General features: G+C 37.9%; 1 protein-coding gene across 6 annotated transcripts in view; it reads left to right on the top strand.

Annotated features, from left to right (window-relative positions):
- TSGA10 (testis specific 10) overlaps positions 1-18837 on the top strand; it is an 85673-nt gene extending 66836 nt beyond the window's left edge. For all 6 annotated transcript variants that reach the window (XM_020902594.2, XM_070474781.1, XM_020902593.2 and 3 more), the window contains 5 exons: positions 6704-6913; positions 9697-9899; positions 12127-12231; positions 12396-12545; positions 18498-18837. In XM_020902594.2, the coding sequence (XP_020758253.1) occupies positions 6704-6913; positions 9697-9899; positions 12127-12231; positions 12396-12545; positions 18498-18522 (693 nt within the window). In that variant the 3' untranslated portion in view covers positions 18523-18837. The remainder of the gene's footprint in view (positions 1-6703; positions 6914-9696; positions 9900-12126; positions 12232-12395; positions 12546-18497) is intronic.
- Positions 18838-22907: the final 4070 nt, after the last annotated feature.

Genomic DNA, 22907 nt, shown 5'->3' with positions numbered 1-22907 from the left:
ATGAGTCAGCTCTTCACATCAGGTGGCCAAAGTATTGGAGTTTCAGCTTCAGCATCAGTCCTTCCAATGAACACTCAGGACTGATCTCCTTCAGGATTGACTGGTTGGATCTCCTTGCAGTCCAAGGGACTCTGGAGAGTCTTCTCCAACACCACAGTTCAAAAGCATCAATTCTTCGGTGCTCAGCTTTCTTTATAGTCCAACTCTCACATCCATACATGACCACTGGAAAAACCATAGCCTTGACTAGATAGACATTTGTAGGCAAAGTAATGTCTCTGCTTTTTAATGTGCTGTCTAGGTTGGTCATAACTTTTCTTCTAAGGAGTAAGTATCTTTTAATTTCATGGCTGCAGTCACCATCTGCAGTGATTTTGGAGCCCAAAAAAGTAAAGTCTGTCACTGTTTCCACTGTTTCCCCATCTATTTGCCATGAAGTGATGGGATCAGATGCCATGATCTTAGTTTTCTGAATGTTGAGCTTTAAGCCAACTTTTTCACTCTCCTCTTTCACTTTCATCAAGAGGCTCTTTAGTTCTTCTTCACTTTTCTGCCATAAGGGTGGTGTCATCTGCATATCTGAGGTTATTGATATTTCTCCAGAAGTCTTGATCCCAGCTTGTGCTTCCTCCAGCCCAGCGTTTCTCATGATGTACTCTGCTTATAAGTTAAATAAGCAGAGTGATAATATACAGCCTTGACGTACTCCTTTTCCTATTTGGAACTAGTCTGTTCCATGTCCAGTTCTAACTATTGCTTCCTGACCTGCACATAGGTTTCTAAAGAAGCAGGTCAGGTGGTCTGGTATTCCCATCTCTTTCAGAATTTTCCACAGTTTGTGGTGATCCACACAGTCAAAGACTTTGGCATAGTCAATAAAGCAGAAATAAATGTCTTTCTGGAACTCTCTTGGTTTTTTGATGATCCAGAGGATGTTGGCCATTTGATCTCTGGTTCCTCTGTCCTTTTCTAAAGCCAGCTTGAACATCTGGAAGTTCATGGTTCATGCATTGTTGAAGCCTGTCTTGGAGAACTTGAGCATTACTTTACTAGCGTGTGAGATGAGGGCAGTTAAGCAATAGTTTGAGCATTCTTTGGCATTGCCTTTCTTTGGGAGTGGAGTGAAAACTTACCTTTTCCAGTCCTGTGCCCACTACTGAGTTTTTCAAATTTGCTGGCATATTGAGTGCAGCACTTTCACAGCATCATCTTTCAGGATTTGAAACAGCTCAACTGGAATTCCATCACATCCACTAGCTTTGTTCGTAGTGATGCTTCCTAAGGCCCACTTGACTTCACATTCCAGGATGTCTTGCTCTAGGTGAGTGATCATACCATCGTGATTATCTGGGTCATGAAAATCTTTTTTGTACAGTTCTTCTGTGTATTCTTGCCACCTCTTCTTAATATCTTCTGCTTTTGTTAGGTCCATACCATTTCTGTCCTTTATTGAGCCCATCTTTGCATAAATGTTCCCTTAGTATCTCTAATTTTCTTGAAGAGATTTCTAGTCTTTCCCATTCTATTGTTTTCCTCTATTTCTTTTCACTGATCACTGAAGAAGGCTTTCTTATCTCTCCTTGTCATTCTTTGGAACTCTGCATTCAAGTGGGTGTATCTTTCCTTTTCTCCTTTGTTTTTCCATTCTCTTCTTTTTCACAGCTATTTTGTAAGGCCTCCTCAGACAGCCATTTTGCTTTTTTGCATTTCTTTTTCTTGGGGATGGTCTTGCTCCCTGTCTCCTGTACAGTGTCATGAGTCTCCATCCATAGTTCATCAGGCACCCTGTCTGTCAGATCTGGTCCCTTGAATCTATTTGTCATTTTCACTGTATAATCATTAGGGATTTGATTTAGGTCATACCTGAATGGTCTAGTGGTTTTCCCTACTTTCTTCAACTTAAGTCTGAATTTGGCAATAAGGAGTTCATAATCTGAGCCACAGTCAGCTCCTGGTTTTGTTTTTGCTGACTGTGTAGAGCTTCTCCATCTTTGACTGCAAAGAATATAATCAGTCTGATTTCGGTGTTGACCATCTGGTGATGTCTGTGTGTAGAGTCTTCTCTTGTGTTGTTGGAAGAGGGTGTTTGCTATGACCAGTGCATTTTCTTGGCAAAACACTATTAACCTTTTCCCTGCTTCATTTTGTACTCCAAAGCCAAATTTGCCTGTTACTCCAGGTGTTTCTTGACTTCCTACTTTTGCAGTCCCCTATAATGAAAAGGACATCTTTTGGGGGTGTTAGTTCTAAAAGGTCTTGTAGGTCTTCATAGAACCGTTCAACTTCAGCTTCTTCAGCATTACCGGTCGGGGCATAGACTTGGATTACTGTGATATTGAATGGTTTGCCTTGGAAACGAACAGAGATCATTGTGTCATTTTTGAGATTGCATCCAAGTACTGCATTTCAGACTTTCTTGTTGACTATGACGGCTACTCCATTTCTTCTAAGGGATTCTTGCCCACAGTAGTAGATATAATGGTCATTTGAGTTGCAGTCCAGTTTTGTTTGCTGATTCCTACAATGTTGACATTCACCCTTGCCATCTCCTGTTTGACCTTCCAATTTGCCTTGATTCATGGACCTAACATTCCAGGTTCCTATGCTATATTGATCTTTACAACATCGGACCTTGCTTCCATCACCAGTCACATCCACAACTGGGTGTTGTTTTGCTTTGGCTCCATCCCTTCATTCTTTCTGGAGTTATTTCTCCACTGATATCCAGTAGCATATTGGGCACCTACCAACCTGGAGAATTCATCTTTCAGTGTCCTATCTTTTTGCCTTTTCCTGGGGCAAGACATGGGGTTCTCAAGACAAGAATGCTGAAGTGGTTTGCCATTCCCTTCTCCAGTGGACCACATTTTGTCAGACCTCTCCACCATGACCCATCCATCTTGGGTGGCCCTACACGGCATGGCTCATAGTTTCATTGAGTTAGACAAGGCTGTGGTCCATGTGATCAACTTGGTTAGTTTTCTGTGATTGTGGTTTTCAGTCTGTCTGCCCTCTGATGGAGAAGGATAAGAAGTTTATAGAAGCTTCCTGATGGGAGAGGCTGACTGAGGGGGAAACTGGGTCTTATTCTGATGGGTGGGGCCATGCTCAGTAAATCTTTAATCCAATTTTCTGTTGATGGGTGGAGCTCTGTGTTCCCTCCCTGCTATTTACCTGGGGCCAAACTATGATGGAGGTATTGAAGATAATGGTGACCTCCCTCAAAAGATCCCGTGCATGTACTGCTACACTCAGTGCCCCCAACCCTGCAGCAGGCCACCACTGACCCACGCCTCCACTGGAGACTCCTGGACACCCACAGGCAAGTCCAGGACAGTCTCCTGTGGGGTCACTGGGTCCTGGTGCACACAAGGTTTGTTTGATCCTTCTGATGTCTCTGGTGGGAATGGGGTTTGATTCTAAACGCGAATTTGCCTCTCCTACCATCTTGCTGGGGCTTCTCCTTTGCCCTTGGATGTGTGGGTTATCTCCTCACAGCCACTCCAGCGCTTACCATCTTATTGGGGTTTCACTGACCTTGGACGTGGGGTTTCTCCACACGGCCGGTCCAGGGACTCACAGCTGCCGCTCCTGACCTTGGATGTGGGGTATCTGGTTTGCCTTATTTGTTTTCCTTCCCAGAGATCATAGTTCTGTGCTACCTTTTATCTGTTGTCTGAAAACTGATTTTTCCCTCCTATATTTTGTTCATTTTTCTAGTTGTTTTGGCAACAGGGTAATTCAGACCCTGTTAATCCCTCTTGTCTAGATAATAGCTGTTTTAAGGCCCTTATCTGCTAATATCATCTTTTGTCATTTTGCATCTGTTTACATCAACTAATTTTGATGCTTGTGGATCACTTTTCCTGTATCTTTATATGTCTGATATATGTATTTTTCAACTGAATGCTGAACATTGTGAATTTTACTTTGTTGAATGTTAGATTTTGTTGTCTTCCTTTAGAGAGTGTTGGATTTGTTTTGGCAGGCTCTTAAATTACTTGCAGATTAACTAATACTTTCAAGATTGTTTTTAAGCTTTGGTAGGGCAGATCTAAAGTAGGTTTCCTGTAAGACTAGTTTAGCCTCACATTAAGGTGTGACCCTTCCAGATTCTCTATTAAATGCCCAGTCCAGGGTGTTCTACACTAAAGAGTTTCTTAATGAGGGTGAAAGAGGAGAGTGAAAAAGCTGACTTAAAACTCAACTTTCAAAAAACTGAGATCATGGCATCTGGTCCCATCGATTCATGACAAATAGAGGGGGAAAAAGGTGGAAACAGTGGCAGATTTTATTTTATTTGGCTCCAAAATCACTGTGGACGGTGACTGCAGCCATGAAATTCAAAGACGCTTGCTCCTTGGAAGAAAAGCTATGACAAATCTAGACAGCACATTAAAAAGCAAAGACATCACTTTGCCAACAAAGGTCCGAATAATCAAAGCTATGGTTTTTCCAGTAGTCTTGTATGGATGTGAGATGTGGACCATAAAGAAGGCTGAGTGCTAAAGAATTGATGCTTTCAAACTGCTGTGCTGGAGAAGACTCTTGAGAGTCCCTTGGACTGCAAGGAGATCAAACCAATCCTCAAGGAAATCAACCCTGAATATTCATTGAAAGGACTGATGCTGAAACTCCAATACTTTGGCCAGCTAATGCAAAGAGCTGACTCATTGGAAAAGACCCTGATGCTGGGAAGGGTTGAAGGCAAAAGAAGAAGAGGGTGGCAGAAGATGAGATGGTTAGGTAGCATCACCAACTCAATGGACATGCATCTGAGCAAACTCCAGGAGATGATAAAGGACAGGGAAGCCTGGTGTGCTATAGTCCACGGGGTCGCAGAGTCTACCATGACTTAGCAACTGAACAATGAACCACCAGGGTGTTCATTAAGAACTTTTCACTTTCACAGGCTCAAACTTTGTCCCCAGCTTTGGCACATTTGTTACCAGCTGACCTTGGCTCATTTTCTTTATTTTTGGCATGTGAGAATTTTTCTTTCTTACCTACAAGTTCAGCTATAAATTGCAAAAATAATTTTTTTTTCTATTTTATCCAGAAGATTTTCCTCTTAGCTTAATCAGCAATTTTACTAGAACCTGAAACATTCCATACATTCTTTTCAAAACATAAAACTGATCACATAACCTCCTCTGTAAGATCGTTCAGTGGAAGTAAAGACCTAAATTTTATTGATACCTGGGTTACCAGGCTCTGTTTTATAAGTTGTACGTGTTTTCAACTGTGTCTCTTTTCACTCTTTGCTGTGGTCTCTGAGCTCGAGACATAGGAACCTTCTCTCTGCTCTTGCTTCACACTTGGCATCCTCCAATTTGAAAAGCCACCTTCGCCTCACACATTGTGTATCCATTTGCTTTTCAGATCTCAGTTCAAGTGTCATTGACTCAGAGAAGGCTTTCTTGACTTCCCTGATCCTCTCAGTCTAGGTCACTTCCCTGTATTATAGTTTTTTCTCTAGAAATGTTTGCCTAATCTGTATCTACATATTCAGCTATATGATTATTTTATTGACCATGATTCCCCCATAGTCTGGAAGCCTCATGAGAACAGAGACCATTGCCATTGGCTGTGCATCTAGGCACATTGTTGGAACATAGAATATACACAAGAAGTATGTATGGAATGGATGGATAGGTGGTTGAGTGGGGTGGATGGATGGATAGAAGTTTGTTTGAAGAATGTGTGAGTAAGTTGTATGAGTGAGGAAGGAAGGGAAGGAGAAAGAGAGGAGTGAATTTTGGCCAAATAACTTATTCCAGGAGCAATTCTTTTGTGCGTTGTACTTGTAAAAAATGCTTATAAAAGCAGAAAAATTTCTTGGCTTGCCTCTTAGTTCTCTTAGCCTCATATAATAGCAAATAATTTTCTGTAGGTGGCAGTGCACTTACATAAGAACTTTTTCTGTAAAAAAAGGGGGGGATTATCTTGAATATTTGAAATTATTTATATAACTTGAATCTCATATTACAGTGTTTAAAACATGCTGTCATTTTCTATAATATGGATATATCCTTAACTTATCCAGCCTATTTCCCTCAGAGGCATTAGTGTTAGAGAGTTATCAGTCCTCGTTTTATGATACTATGATCCATATCAGCATGTCATTCAAGAATGGGAAGGTAGGCACAGTGAATGAAACAGTGGCTAATGTTTTATCTTTAATAGCAGCAATATTTACATTATAGAATAATTGTAATTGTGGCAAATATAGACAGAACTACAAAGATGTGTATGTCTCAACTAGCTTTGGGGCTGAGACTTTTAAGTTGTTTTCTCAGTACATTAAAAAGAATGATCAGCTGACCACTTTACTCATGGATTTTGTATATGAAAATTTGAAATCGAAATTTATCTTTCCCAGAATGTTTTGTACATGCTCTTACCATCTATATCAACTAAAGTTCTTTATAGGGACTTCCCTGTCCTTGACCATTTCATGTAATGTCCTTTACCATTCCCTGTCCCATGGTTAAGGCTCCATGCTTCCACTGCAGGAGGCACGGATTTAATCCTAGGTTGGGGAATTAAGTCCCACATGCCGTTTGGCAAGGCCAAAAGAAAAAGAGAGAGAGAAAGTTCCTTGTAATCTCAAAGTACTGTCATTAAAAGATTTGCCTCACTTTGTTTTCCGTGTTGTAGGTTTTTCCCATGTTAAAAAATATATAATAATTTGTCCTTGCAGCACTTAAATGCAGAACGGTCTTACAAGTCCCAGATTGCTACTTTACATAAGTCTGTTGTAAAGATGGAAGAGGAGCTTCAGAAGGTTCAGTTTGAAAAAGTGTCTGCCCTTGCAGATTTGTCTTCCACAAGGGAACTTTGCATTAAACTTGACTCAAGCAAAGAACTTCTTAATCGACAGCTGGTGGCTAAAGATCAAGAGATAGAAATGGTACGTCATACGTTTTTAAATGGTTCTTTTAATAATGCTATCACTGTAAAATTTTTGTAATTTTAGAAAAACAAACTTTGTTTTTTAATAAAATGCTACAGCAAAGGTATGTCTTTCAACTTTAGATTTTATTTTTAAATTCCAGGATATTAATTTCTGCTGTGTTCCAAACCATTCAAGACCATAACAGAGATTTTTCCTTTGTGTGCTCTGCATTTACTTTTAGTCAAAAGAATTATAAAACACACTGACATACCAGTCAGCAAAGAACCACGAGGTTGAGGTTTATCTAGCTAAATTATAATTTTAATGATATTGTTTTAAGCTAGATTTACTATTTGGCTGAATTCTTTTCAACTGTAATTCACTTGATTTTATCTACCATGTGCCTGATGCCTGCCATCATGCTTGCCATGTGAATATAATGTTCAAAACGCACAGTCCCCCTCCCTCAAAGACCTCCTGGTATTGACATACAAATAATTTGGGGTGAGTGTGATACTGATAAGAAATACTCAAGGTTTCAGAGAGGAAATTTCCCATTGGCCTGTGGGTGTCAGAGAGGAGTTCCTAAAGGTGTACTACTGAACTCAAAAGGAATGAGGGAATAGCTTAGGCAATGGTATGGAGGTATAAATAAACTCTGGAGTGAGCAGTAAGTCATTTGCAGTGGCCAGTGTAGCATGAACGAGTGACTGAGATGCATCTGAAGAAATAGATGGGACCTGAATCCTAAAAGAATGTATGTTAAAGTTGCATAGCATAATTGAAATATCAACACATTTTGGCTATGTTTACATTTCTGTTATTATCACACCCTGTTGAACTCCCTTATTTTGTTAGCCTACTGCTTGTTAGGAGGATATGATGCATTTGAGAATGATGTGTCTTGTTGGCTTCTGTAAGAAGTTCCATGTAAAAATGGATACATAATTGTCCTTAGCAGCATTCTTCATAATTGCCAAGAAGTGTAAATAACTCAAATATTCGTACATCTATGCAAGGGAATATTATTTGGCAGTAGCAGTAATGAAGGATTGATAGCTGCTAAAACATGGACAACTCTTGAAAATATTACACTAAGTGAAGGAAGTCACTCACGTAAGACCACACACACACACACACACACACACACACACACACACACACACTCTGTATGTTTCCATTTATGTGAAATGTTCAAAATAAGGCAGGTCATAGAAAACAGATGAGTTATTGCCTAGGGCTAGTGCTGGGGCAGAGGTAAGGGAGTGAATGCTAATGTGTACTGGGTTCCATTTTTGGATAATGAAAATGTTCTAACAATAAACTGTGAGAATGCGGTATGATCACATAGCTCTGTTAATACTGTGTTGGCCAAAAAGTTTGAATTTTTCCATAAGGTGTTACAGAAAAACTCAAACAGACTTTTTGGTCAATCCAATATACTAAAAACCATTGACTTGTACCATTTAAATGGGTGAGTTGTATGGTATGTGAATTACATCCCAGTGAAGCTGCTACCGAAAAAGTGATGCTCCATTTTATATTCCCGCCAGCATTGCCTATTTTAATGTTAATCAACACACATTAAGACATTTGCCAATTTAATAAACTGCAGCATTGGTTCAATCGAAAGATGTTTTTCTCCTCTGAATATTTAGCAATGTCTGGAGGTATTTTTGATTGTCACACCAGGGTTGGGGGGTGTTGTAGACCTCTAGTAAGTAGAGGCCAGGGATGCCGCTCAGCATCCTGTAAGGCACAGGGCAGCTCCCTACACCAAACAGTTACCCAACACAAAAGATCAATAGGGTCAAGGTTAAGAAATCCTGGATTAGAAATTCCATTTTGCTTTAAGTTATGTTTCTTTGATTATTAATATAAGATATATTATTCTCTATGTTTACTAATTAGCTAGCTATATTTTGTAAATTTTCTGTTCATATCATTAGTTCATATTTCTCATGAATTAGTTCATATTCCTTTTATTAGTAAGATATTAACTATTTACTGAGTTTATTTTCATCTGATTTTTTTCCTCGTAAAGTTTGGTTGTTTATAATGACTATAGATATGTTTGTTTTTGCTATGGTTAGACATCATTTTAAATTGTATCTAGTCTAAAAAGTTCTTACCCTACCTGCCTGCCCCTTTCCTAATAATTCATTTTTATTAGACTTTCTTTTCTTAGAGTTTTACATTAAATTTTTGAATATATATATAATTTATTACAATGTATATTATGAGATAAAGAATTTTTTTTTTTCCTAAATAGTGATGTCTGGTTTCCCTCCTTTTGGAGAAGCATTTGGCTTCTCCAAATACATTTGGAGAATGTATTTTAGGCTCAAGATAACCTTCAAAAAGTGAAGTGTTTCATCAGACCATACAAGAGAGGGAATGTGAGATTACTCCTTATCTTTCTTAACCATGGAGTATGATGACATTCCATCAGGAAGTTAGGCATTTGTAACTTACCCAACTTGGGACAAAGCAATAGTCACAGATACTACCATGTCAGTCTTGCTAAAATATATTATAAGAAATAGCAAAGCTGGACATGGAAATTGCTTGATGTTTGGGATTAATAACTCTTAAATTAATGAACCTTCTAATACTATCAGAGAGTTGGGAAGTGATACTGTATATGTGCATGTATCTTCTAAGAAGGACACAATTTCAAATCTAGAAATTAAACGTGGTTGTCAGTTCATAACAGATAAATTTTATGAGTCTCTGATAATACCTGAGTTAAGTGAACAAGTGGGAATAAGTATAGATATCTTCCTATCATTGTGCAGATGGAGAATGAGTTGGATTCTGCTCGTTCTGAAATAGAACTCCTCAGGAGTCAGATGACAAATGAGAGAATCTCCATGCAGAATCTAGAAGCTTTGCTGGTGGCCAATAGAGACAAAGAATATCAGTCTCAGATAGCACTTCAGGAAAAAGAATCTGAAATTCAGCTTCTCAAAGAACACCTTTGTTTGGCAGAAAACAAAATGTAAGTTGATTACCAGTATGATAACATTAAATCGTATTTCTTAAGTTTTCAGTACTTTATAGGTTAGTGGAATTTTAAAGCTGGAATTTATGACCATTTAATGTCATAGTTTGCTGTTAATTAAACTGAGGACCCAAAATGTTGTGATTTGTCTAAGATTTAGTACCTATTTCTATTATGTGTCTCTAATGCATCTAATGGAGAAGGCAATGGCACACCACTCTGGTACTCTTGCCTGGAAAATCCCATGGACGGAGGAGCCTGGTAGGCTGCAGTCCATGGGGTCACTAAGAGTTGGACACAACTGAGCGACTTCCCTTTGACTTTTCGCTTTCATGCATTGGAGAAGGAAATGGCAACTCACTCCAGTGTTCTTGCCTGGAGAATCCCAGGGACGGAGGAGCCTGGTGGGCTTCCATCTATGGGGTTGCACAGAGTCGGACTCGACTGAAGCGATTTAGCAGCAGCAGCAGCAGTAATGCATCTAAATTTAAATGTAACCATCTTTGTGTTGATTGTTTCCAACGGAGTTTTGGGTCTAATAGAACCTCTACTGATGTAACATATTGCCTTTGGGAAATATTATAACCAGCTTAGAAAAAAAAGCACTTCTGAAACCAGAAGGATTTTTCTATTATGGACCTGCTTGGTATTGCTACCCAGTCTTTTCACTTGTCTCATGGTATTTCCCTGTGTACTGGGTACCTGGAAGCACTACCGCATTCACTGAATGCTGGAGACTTCCCCCAGAGCACTGAGGGTGACTTTTTTTTTTAAAGAATCCTAGTACTGTTAGCACTTATTACACCACTGGAGGCTTAGATGGAAACGCCTGCCTGCATGTGTGTGTCCTGTATGTGCTTAGTTGCTCAGTCGTGTCTGACTCTGGGACTTCACGGACTGTAGCCCACCAGGCTCCTCTGTCCATGGAATTTTCTAGGCAAGAACACTGGAGTGGGTTGCCATTCCCTTCTCCAGGGGATCTTCCTGACTCAGGGATCAAACCCCAGTCTCCTGCATCGCAAGCGGATTCTTTACCATCTGACCCACCAGGGAAGCCCCCTGCTGCCTGCATAGTAGATACTTTATTTTATCACCTTTGTCACCTGTCACAAAACCTGATGGGGGACCCTTAGCCTCTGTTCTTATCCATCCCACCTGTAACACCTTTTCATCCAGCCTCAGCTCTGCCCTCCCATCTGAGTAGGGGACGTGGGGAAGGACAGGAATCATGGTCTCAGGAATTGGCCACTTGTGGCAGCCCCTGACTGAGCACAGGCTGCAAAACCAGGGCTGGTTTCCTTCAGAGACTGTTTTTAGGTTGTGGCAGCTGTAACTGAGTCACTCTTTGCAGTCACTGCAGCTGGGCTTTGGACTCGACCTTCAGAATGATCCAGTTCTGTAGGATCATTTCCTCAAGCCATAGGTGGAAACTGCCTCAGTGAAGTATGCCAAAACTCCCACCTTAAGGGGGTACACTCTGTTTTAGACGGGTTGGTGAGTAGTGTCACCTAGAACTGGTGAGCTTGGTCAACGCTTGTGTTCCTAGTCTCTAGAGTTTACACTCCAGCAGTCCGTAGTGCAGTCCCGAAAGCCAGCAGAGAGGAGAGAATGTTCTGGCAAGAGTGGTCACCTCTGTCATTATCTTCCTCCTGGTAGTGTGCTTATCACAGGGTTTTAGAGGCATTGTTTAGCCCTAAGGAAGATCCTGTTAAATTGAAGAGATTTTGTCTTTAACAGTTGGATATATAAAATTTCATTACACACACATAAGGCATTTGGTCAATTAGATATACATATATGCACCAACTGCATATTCATTATGGTGCTAGTGAATTCCAGTGTTATATGCATTGGAATATGCACATCATACCGTGAAATAAATTGTAAAAATGATCTGCAGTGAATTGATAATATAGGTAGATAATAGTATTACCATATCTAAAAATAGGGAAAATGAAGTTTAACTAATTGAATGGGGCTGAGACAGCTTAAAGGGCTTTTAGTAGACTACTTTGCACATTTACTGCATCTAAAATTGGCATGTTTTATTTTAATTTATTTCATTTGTATGAAATTGACATATTTTAGATGCACCAATACAGCTGTAAAAATCAGAGTGTTGCTTGGCTTCAGCTGAGAAACCGTGGCCAATGTGGTTTCAGATGCCCTAGGAATACTGTGGTGTTCTGCCTTTAATCGACCATCATTCACATTCTATATACAGGGCCATCCAGAGTAGGGACGTGGCCCAGTTCAGGAACGTCGTGACGCAGCTGGAAGCTGACCTGGACATTACAAAGAGACAGCTGGGGACAGAGCGCTTTGAAAGGTAGGTTCAGCAGCCTGGAAAGCACCGTTTCTGGGATAAGAACAGACTTTGGTTATTTCATGGTGATTAGATTTTAAGGTATGATTTGAACTGCAGTTTTACAACAGTGTTAGTAGTGTTGCTGGATATAAAAGTTCAGTTAAAGTGTCCCTCTTTTGCTTTAGGGAGAGGGCTGTGCAAGAACTCCGCCGCCAGAATTACTCAAGTAATGCTTATCATTTGAGTTCCACAATAAAGCCAAATACAAAATGCCACTCACCAGAACGTACTCACCATCGATCTCCTGACCGAGGCCTGGATCGATCATTAGAAGAGTAAGTGGCTTAAGGATCCATTCTTTGGGGAACCATATAGCAATAAGCACTGAATATTTGAGGGAGTAAGAAAACTCAGTAACCATCTACCATTAATAGTGCTTTTTAAACATCATTATATAATTGGATATGTTGACATAAAAAAAGTATTTTGATAATTAGTGTCATATAAATATATTAAAGAAATATGTCTATTTTATCTAAAGTTTACATAAATTTTTAAAATCTGATTTTCTTTAATTTCTATAACATACATTTTTATATACTTTTCATTAACAAACTATTGGCTAATTATTGTAGCCCCAAACATACATATACTCTAGGAAAGTAATAGGCTAATTTTTCAAAGGAAAATATTTTAGCTATATTCCTAAATGTCAGAAACTTTGTAAAAACATTTTTATTTAGAAATAATTTCAAACTTAGAAGTTAAAAATAAAACAATGCAAAGAACATCTGTACACCTTTTATCCCTACTCACTGTTATAAAAATTTTACTCCATTTGCTTTTTCTGTGTTTATGAGGCAGTATGAGCTGTCTCAGACATTCATACTCTTGCACTTTCTCCTCCCTGTCTTTCTGTCTTGCCTTCCTCCCACCCACCCACTCCCTGCAACAGACATTTTAAAACAATAACCAGTACCTCCAGTTGGAACCATCCTCACAGGTTTCTCCCTTGCCTCCTTCCTTTCTGTATATATATGACACCCTTTTTTCTCCAGTGAGAGGCTTCAGTTCAGTTCAGTCGTTCAGCCATGTCTGACTCTTTGCAACCCCATGAATCACAGCACGCCAGGCCTCCCTGTCCGTCACTAACTCCCGGAGTTTACTCAAACTCATGTCCATTGAGTCAGAGATGCCATCCAGCCATCTCATTCTCTGTCGTCCCCTTCTCCTCCTGCCCCCAATCCCTCCCAGCATCAGGGTCTTTTCCAATGAGTCAACTCTTTGCATCAGGTGGCCAGCTTTTGCATGAGGTGGAGTTTCAGCTTCAGCATCAGTCCTTCCAATGAACACCCAGGACTGATCTCCTTTAGATGGACTGGTTGGATCTCCTTGCAGTCCAAGGGACTCTCAAGAGTCTTCTCCAACACCACAGTTCAAAAGCATCAATTTTTCGGCGCTCAGCTTTCTTCACAGTCCAACTCTCACATCCATACATGACCAGTGGAAAAACCATAGCCTTGACAAGACAGACCTTTGTTGGCAAACTATAATGTCTCTACTTTTTAATATGCTGTCTAGGTTGGTCATAACTTTCCTTCCAAGGAGTAAGCGTCTTTTAATTTCATGGCTGCAGTCACCATCTGCAGTGATTTTGGAGCCCCCAAAAATAAAGTCTGACACTGTTTCCACTGTTTCCCCATCTATTTGCCATGAGGTGATGGGACCAGATGCCATGATCTTAGTTTTCTGAATGTTGAGCTTTAAGCCAACTTTTTCACTCTCCTCTTTCACTTTCATCAAGAGGCTTTTTAGTTCCTCTTCACTTTCTGCCATAAGGGTGGTGTCATCTGCATATCTGAGGTTATTGATATTTCTCCTGGCAATCTTGATTCCAGCTTGTCCTTCTTCCAGCCCAGCGTTTCTCATGATGTACTCTGCATAGAAGTTAAATAAGCAAGGTGACAATATACAGCCTTGACGTATTCCTTTTCCTATTTGGAACCAGTCCAGTTCTAACTATTGCTTCCTAACCTGCATACAGATTTCTCAAGAGGCAGGTCAGGTGGTCTGGTATGCCCATCTCTTTCAGAATTTTCCACAGTTTATTGTGATCCACACAGTCAAAGGCTTTGGCATAGTCAATAAAGCAGAAATAGATGTTTTTCTGGAACTCGCTTGCTTTTTCGATGATCCAGCGGATGTTGGCAATTTGATCTCTGGTTCCTCTGCCTTTTCTAAAACCAGATTGAACATCTTCTGGTCAACATCAAAATGTTCACTCAACAATGATAACAGTTATTCCTTTGCTCAATCCCAGAGTGTATCTAAAGTACTTTCAAGATTTCTCCATCTATGAACTACAGTAAACAGGCCAACTTAGAAAAAAGTTCAAAATCTGTTTGCAATTCTTTCTTCCTGTCCCATACATGACCTTTCCAAAGTCTTGAGGGCATATAGTCAAATACTGTGTTTATAAATTACTTGGATTATTTTTTTTTCACTCTTACTGTGATGATGGTATACATTTAAAATAACAGTAGATTCATTTGTTTCAATTTGCTTTCATTTTTCATTTTTCTTTATTATGCTGAGATGTCCTAGCCAAGAAGAAGAGATGTTCCATTGGAACGATGTTCCATTGTTCAAATTTGCTTTGTGTCTTTAAGGAATGGCTTGTAGTTTTTCTTTAAATAGGTTTTGAATATTTCTTGTAAAATTCACTCCTGAATATTTTATTACTTTTTTGTTATTATTGTAAATGGAGTTTCCTCCATATATTATATCTTCAAATGATGCTACTTTTGTGTGTTAATTTCCTAGCATGTTATCTTGCTAAATTCTTTTATTTCATTAAATTTAATTATTAATTCTTTAGGGGTTTCTAGGTATACTATCATGTCATCTGCAGAAAGAGATATTTATTTCTTCTTTTCCTATTTTTATCTCTTGAATTACATTCTCTGGTTAATAGCATTTGCTAGTATCATCAGATTAATGATAGACAGTCGTGGCAAAAGTGGAATTTCTGTTTTAATTCTGACCTGTAGTGGGAATACCTCTTTGTTGTTTTTTCTTTCCTGTTAATTAAGATACTAGTTTTATGATTCATGTTTATATATTTTATGGTATTAAGGAAATACCACTTATTCCTATTTTTTTCAAGATTTTTTTATTAGAAACTGTTTTTGTCAAGGACTTTTTTTTAGCATCTATGAAGATATGGTTTTTCTCTTTATAATTATTAATATGTGGATATATTAATTAATTTTTCAACTATTGAACTGTGTTTGAATTTCTGACTTACATGAGAAATTGGTCATAGTCTATTATTTTCTTAGTGTTTGGTAATATTTTATTTATTTTAGATTTGTATATCAATATTCATAACTGATATTGACCTGTACTTATCTCTTTGTGCTTTTTCTATTAAGTTTAGATATCAATGTTATATCTGCTTCTAAAAAAATAATTTGGAAGTGTTTTTTTACTGTAGTTTGAAACAAGTTATACAGTTGGGGATTATCTGATTTCTAGAGAGCCTTGACTCTTTTTTTTGTGGGATGTACTTCCTTGGTAACTTTTTCTATTTCTTCTTTGGAAATTAGTCTTTTTAAGCTATATCTGTTTGTGTAAAAATTATCGAGTCTTTTAACTCTAGGTTTTCAGCTTTATTTGCACAGAAGTAACGAATGCAATATCTTATAAACTTTTAAATTTCTTCTGTGTCAATAGTTATATCCTGTTGCCATTTCTTATTTGTGTATATGTGCTTCTCCCTTTTGTTTGTTGATTACCTTAGCCCGTGGTTTGTTTACTTAGTTCATTGCTTCAAAGAACCAGCATTTTGATTTATTGATTTAATCTATTTTCTTTCTCTATCTTATTAATTTCTGTTTTTATTTACATTAGTTCCTTCCTTGTGCTATTTTTTCATTTACTTTGTTGATTTTTTTCCCCTAGGTTTTTGAGTTAGAAATTTAATTCATTTATTACCATTCTTTAACTTTTATCAATGTAGATATTCAGGGTTATGAATTTTTCTATGATTACTGCTTTAAATATATCCCACAGATTCTGATATATAGTGTTTTCATGATCATTATTTTTCAGAATTTTTTTAATCTTTGTGTGTATTTTCATTTTTACCCAAGAGTTATTTGATAGAAAATCTTTTAATTTTCAGTGAGAAGAGTTTTTTGTTTGTTTTGGTCTCATTTTTAATTCTCAGTGTTATTGTGTATATTATTTGTAATTTCTATTTTATGGGAACTACTGATGTTTTCTTTATACTTTACTACATGTTAAAGTTTTGGTAACAGTTCATGTACACTTGAGAAGATATAGTCTTTCTTATCAGAGTATAGTGTAATATATCCAGAAGTTTTACCTTTTTAATTTTACTTTGTTCTTTTATAATTTTTGTTCACTTGACTTGTTTTACTAAGAATGGCATTTTAAAATTTCCTATTATTGGTATGTTTTTATTTCTTCTTATATCTCCTATAAATTTTGTTTTATATAGGTGGTTTGCTGTTTTATCTGTTGCATAGATATTCTGAATTATCATATCTTCACTGTGAATTTGGCTTTTACAAAATGTTATTTTCTGATGCACTTAACTTTTTTGGAAGGAGGAAGGACTTGACGTCTACTTTGTCTGGTACTAGAGTTACAACTCCTATTTCCTTATTGGGTCCATTTGCCTGGTAAATCTTTGCCATGTCTTTTTTTGAATCTCTGCATTTTAAATGTCTCTCTTTAGATAGTATGGATTTGAGTTTGACTTTATGAACCATTTTGAAATTCTTTTTTTTTAAATAGGTGAGTTAAGTTCCTTAACATTATGGATATAACTGTTAAATTTGGTCTCAACAGTTATATTATGATAACTGTTTACTATGTGATATTTGCTCTAATTCTTTCTCTATTTGGTTATTCTCTTTGCTTGTAACCATTTCTTTTGATATTCAGGAAGTTTAGTGTCTTACTATAATAACTACCTTTCTATTAATACTTTTAATAGTGTCCTTAAAGTATCCCTTTTAAAACTTTTAAGCTTTTGCTGTTTTGTTTTAAATGGTACCTGTTGACTACCATCTAATATCTAGACATGGGCTTCCCTGGTGGCTCAGCAGTAAAGAATCCATTTGCAAATCCTGGAGACGCAGGTTCAATCCTGCCTGAGTCGGAAGGATCCCCTGGAGAAGGAAATGACAGTCCACTCCAGTCTTCTTGTCTGGGAAAATCTCATGAACAGAGGAGCCTGACAGGTTACAGTCCATGGGGGTCAACAGAGTTGAACACAACTTAGCAACTGAATAACATCATCTAGACAACAGTCAATGTACTTAATTTACTTTTCCCAACAGCTGGTCTGTTTCCTGTTCCTATAATGTTTTCTTTTCAGGTTGCCATACAAATGGAATCATGTGGTATATAGTCTGTGGTATATAGTCTGCAGCCACTGGGTAAAATATTCGATTTTTATGGTAGAGATTTATCCAGGTTGTTGTATATATCAGATATTACTGGATATTGCTTTTAACTGCTGAATAGTATTCCATTTTGTGGCTGTAACACAGTTTTGTTTTGCTCTGTTTTACTCTTTATTTTGAAATAATTAGTCTCATAAGCAGATGCAGAAATAGTACAGATGGTCCCACATATCCTCTGCCAGCTTCCCCAGTGGCCATGTCTTACAAACCACGAAATTGACATTGGTATAGCTAACTAGCTGATGCACCTTATTCAGTTTTTGCTAGTGTGTGTGCAGTTTTTTTTTTTTTAAATATACCATACATAGAACGCCACCACAGTCAAGGTTCTGAATTGTCCCATCAGCCCCAAGGAGCTCATTCCTTCACAATACCGTTTCATGGTGACATCCTCCCGTCCACCTCCCTATCCCCGAGCAAAGTCTACTTTCTTCTCTATCTCTGTAATACTGTCTTTTTGAGAGTGTTGTGTAAATGGAATCACACACAGGATGTAATTTTGTGAGAGTGATTCTTCTCAGCACAGTGCCCGTGAGATCCATCCAGGTTGGTGTATAATGTCAATAGTTCTTTCCTTTTTATTGTTGAGTCCATATTATTGCATGATATGGATGATTCACAGCTTCTGAAAACTGGGTGATAAAATACATTATATCTGACTTCCTTCACAGAAGCTGAGGGGAAAAAAATCCCAAGTATTGCCAAAGTAACACTAGAATACATTTTTTAATACATCATAAAATTATTGAGTTAAAATATTAATCTACATAACTTTTTTCTCTCTTATAGGAATCTTTGCTATAGAGATTTCTGACACATGGAAAGATTCTTCACATCCTTGGGAGAGGTCAAAGTTTCAAACTGATTTTTTTTTTTTGCTATATGATTGCATTTATCTTTTGAATGCTTGACAATGTTAAATGAATTTATTAACGTCATGCCTCTGAATCTCTGTTTTCATGTGCCGTGCCATACCGCAGTGATCTGAGATGACTTATAAACACAAAAATGTATATGGCCCTTTCTATCCATACAGTAATAGTGAGTGTAAAATCTGCTTACTTCACTATTGACGACTGTTGTGTTAACTATCCGGAGTAAATAAAGAAGCTTATAAAAAGAGGGCAAAGTGTTTTAACAAAACTGATTTTTTTTCCTTTGTGATTTATGCTTTCATGGCTGGACACATTGTGCCAAAAGAGGCGCAGTTTACCACTCCTGGCCTGGGACCCCATATTCCATTTTGGATCCAACCTGACATGAATTCCGGGCCATACTGACTCCAAAGCAGTATAGTAGGCATGTGTCAGGGTTTTTAAATCCTTAGTGTTGTACCATTAATTAGCATACATTTCCTACAATTGTTTACCCCTATTATTTTTAGAAAGGTAGGTAATACTATCTCTGTCAAGAATGTAAGATTATTTTTTTAAAAATCTGTATTTTTCATATGTTTTCCTTTAAAATATTAAAATACTGCAATCAGCTTAATTGCCATTTTATTTATTTATTTTTGCCTCTAGCAGCTGTCTATAATGTAGTGTAACAAGTTCAGTGATGTTTCTTTTTTTCCCCCAAAGTCTCCAAAATCTCTTACCTTGTCTGTCCATAGACTTCGATTTCATGTTGACATTACAGTCTGAACACTATTGTATTTTACTAATACAAGTTATTTGTACTCTTGCCATTTTAATAAAACAAAAGTCCTGCCATTAGTAGTATTCATACGATGTAGACAGCGTCTTCCTTCATAGTCACTGCTCAGTATGACTGCAGCAGTGCAGCACTGCGCCCTGATTTGGTCTTGCTTCGTCAGCGCTCTGTTTCACCATGAATCCATGCTGTGTGTTTGCTTTGCTTTGCTTTTTAAAACCTTGAGTTTTACTCCTCTACTTCAGGACAGTCACTATAGATTGGTTTTAAAAATTGAGTAATTAAAAAGATGGCCTTTTATAAACATTGTGTAGAATAATATGCAAAAAGTTGTTCTTGCTAGTATTAAATAATATACCAGTGAATATGCAAATTTAACCTTTGCTAGGTAGCAAAGCACTAAGTCATCACAGCAGTCATTTTAGTCTCTCCACCTCCTAAAAGAGCTGACAAGGAGCTGAGTGTCAATCTGTTGTGTGCACTTAACACAGATTTTATGTGGAGAGGGCAGTAGGAGGGATGGGGGCATGACAGAAAAAGGAAGACGTTTCCATGCTTGATGAAAAGTGTACTGTACTTGACTTGTGCCATCAATTGCAGAATACTTAAAAGGAAAATTATACGGTGAGTATAAAGGGGCCAGTGTTATCCAAAGGTAGGGAAACCTTAACTGTATTCTGTGTTAAAATTCAAAGAAAATATTATTTCTTATGGTAATATTTTAAAGCATTCTTTGTTCTAAATGAGATTCTAATTTCTTGAGGTAAACATATAATAGGCTATTGATATGGTAAAGATGCAATGCAAAAAATGCAATAAAATACACAATACAAAAGCGATATCAAACATATTCTTTCTTGATGACAAAGAAGTCTCCTGAAAAGAGCTCTCAGTTTTGAAATGCCATGTTTAATACAAAACATCCACTTTTGCTGAAGTAAGGGTGTTTTAAAAGAAGATTAAATATCTGATTAATTAATACCCTCTGAGTTAAATGTCTCACAGGCATTGAGTCTGAATACGCCTAAACTCAACTCAGCCATGTTTCCTCCTAGCAGTCCCTACCCTGGTTTCCCAGGGTGGAATGCCACAACAGCCACTGTGACAGACGCCTGAAAGTCCAAATGCCATCCCAGGTCACTCCCTTCCCTTCTCACTCCACACAGTCAACCTAAAGTTCACTTCCTACTTTGCAACATTACTAAAAGAAATTAAAGAAGACCTAGATAAGTGGAAAGACATCCTGCATTCATGGATTGGAAGGCTTAATATCCTTAAGAAGAAATATTCCCCCAAACCTATTATTTTTGCAGAAATGGAAAAGCAAATCCTAAAACTCACATGGAATTGCAAGTGCTGAAGTTATAGAACCCTTTGAAGAAAATATTGAAGCAAATCTTCATGACTCTGTATTTCGCAGTGGCCTCTTAAATATGATTTAAATGATGAACACCACCAAATACAGATAAACTGGACTTAATCAGAATTTTAAAAACCTCTCCATCAAAGGACAGTAGCAAGAAAGTAAAAGGCAACCCAAGTAATGTGAGCAAATATTTGCAAATCATGTATCTGGTAAGGATGTCCTCTCCAAGCTAAATAAAGAGTTTTTACAACTCAACAACAAAAAACAGATATACTTTCAGTCATACTTCCATCTAGTCCATTCTCCACACTGTAATCAAAGAGTGTAAACACACACGTATGATGATCACTTCCTTCTCCACACATACACAGTGCGAGTACCAAATTTATCATTAGAGTATAGTCCAAGCTCTTTAACATTTTATACAGCCCTCTCTGATTTGTTGGGTTTTTTTAATCTCTTCAACTTCATACCTTAGCATCCCCCCACTTAAAATTATGTATTACAGTTTTTCTCAATTGCTTTCGGTAACAGTTTGTGCTTTTATCTCTTGGCCTTTGCACATGCTGTGGATCACTCTGAATCACTCCTTTTTCTCTTTCCTATTCCCCTCCCAGCCTGAAAAATTCTTGTCTTAACGTTGTGTCCTCAACACCAAGTACAGAGCCTGGCACCGATATGTGTTTAGTAAATACTTGTTTCTAAAAGTAAACATCTTATTTCTTGTCTAATTTCATGTATTATTCTATTTACTATTAATGCATTAAAGAATGCATGTGCTCCATTGCATTCTTATTGTATCATCTTGTTTGTGTGTCATACCATTGGACTGTGAGCTCCATAAAGGCAAGAATAATTTGATTTAGTTGTCATGGTACAAACCATGCCTGACTAAAGGTGGCCTCCAGTTAACATATGTTTACTGAAAGAGGGTGAATTTTAGGTGGTTATGGTTCATAACCATAGTCATAGTTCTTGAGTCCCACTGCTTGACTTTACATAACTGTGTAATTGGGCATGTTAGCACGTTCTATACTTTATTTTCCATATCTGTAAAAGGTGTATTTATAATAGTACCTAATATCAGTTTTCATTCCAATCCCAAAGAAAGTCAGTGCCAAAGAATGCTCAAACTACCATACAATTGCATTCATCTCACACACTAGTAAAATAATGCTCAAAATTCTCCAAGCCAGGCTTCAGCAATATGTGAACCATGAAATTCCAGATGTTCAAGCTGGTTTTAGAAAAGGCAGAGGAACCAGAGATCAAACTGCCAACATCCGCTGGATCATTGAAAAAGCAAGAGCATTCCAGAAAAACATCTATTTCTGCTTTATTGACTATGCCAAAGTCTTTGACTGTGTGGATCATAGTAAACTGTGGAAAATTCTGAAATAGATGGGAATACCAGACCACCTTACCTGCCTCTTGAGAAATCTGTATGCAGGTCAGGAAGCAACAGTTAGAACTGGACATGCAACAACAGACTGGTTCCAAATAGGAAAAGGAGTACGTCAAGGCTGTATATTGTCACCTTGCTTATTTAACTTCTATGCAGAGTACATCATGAGAAACGCTGGGCTGGAAGAAGCACAAGCTGGAATCAAGATTGCCAGGAGAAATATCAACCTCAGATAGGCAGATGACACCACCCTTATGGCAGAAAACGAAGAAGAACTAAAGAGCCCTTTGATAAAAGTGAAAGAGGAGAGTGAAAAAGTTGGCTTAAAGTTCAACATTCAGAAAACTAAGATCGTGGCATCCGGTCCCATCACTTCATAGCAAATAGATGGGGAAACAGTGGAAGCAGTGGCTGACTTTATTTTTGGGGGCTCCAAAATCACTGCAGATGGTGACTGCAGCCATGAAATTAAAAAGACGCTTACTCCTTGGAAGGAAAGTTATAACTAACCTAGATAGCATATTAAAAAGCAGAGACATTACTTTGTCAACAAAGGTCAGTCTAGTCAAGGCTATGGTTTTTCCAGTGGTCATGTATGGATGGGAGAGTTGGACTATAAAGAAAGCTGAGCACCAAAGAATTTATGCTTTTGAACTGTGGTCTTAGAGAAGCCTCTTGAGAGTCCCTTGGACTGCAAGGAGATCCAACCAGTTCATCCTAAAGGAGATCAGTCGTGAGTGTTCATTGGAAGGACTGATGCTGAAGCTGAAACCCC

Source organism: Odocoileus virginianus, chromosome 2 (assembly GCF_023699985.2).
Source record: "Odocoileus virginianus isolate 20LAN1187 ecotype Illinois chromosome 2, Ovbor_1.2, whole genome shotgun sequence".
Lineage (NCBI taxonomy): Eukaryota > Metazoa > Chordata > Mammalia > Artiodactyla > Cervidae > Odocoileus > Odocoileus virginianus.
The sequence above is the reverse complement of the archived record's forward strand: the minus strand, read 5'-3'. Positions and strand labels throughout refer to the sequence as shown.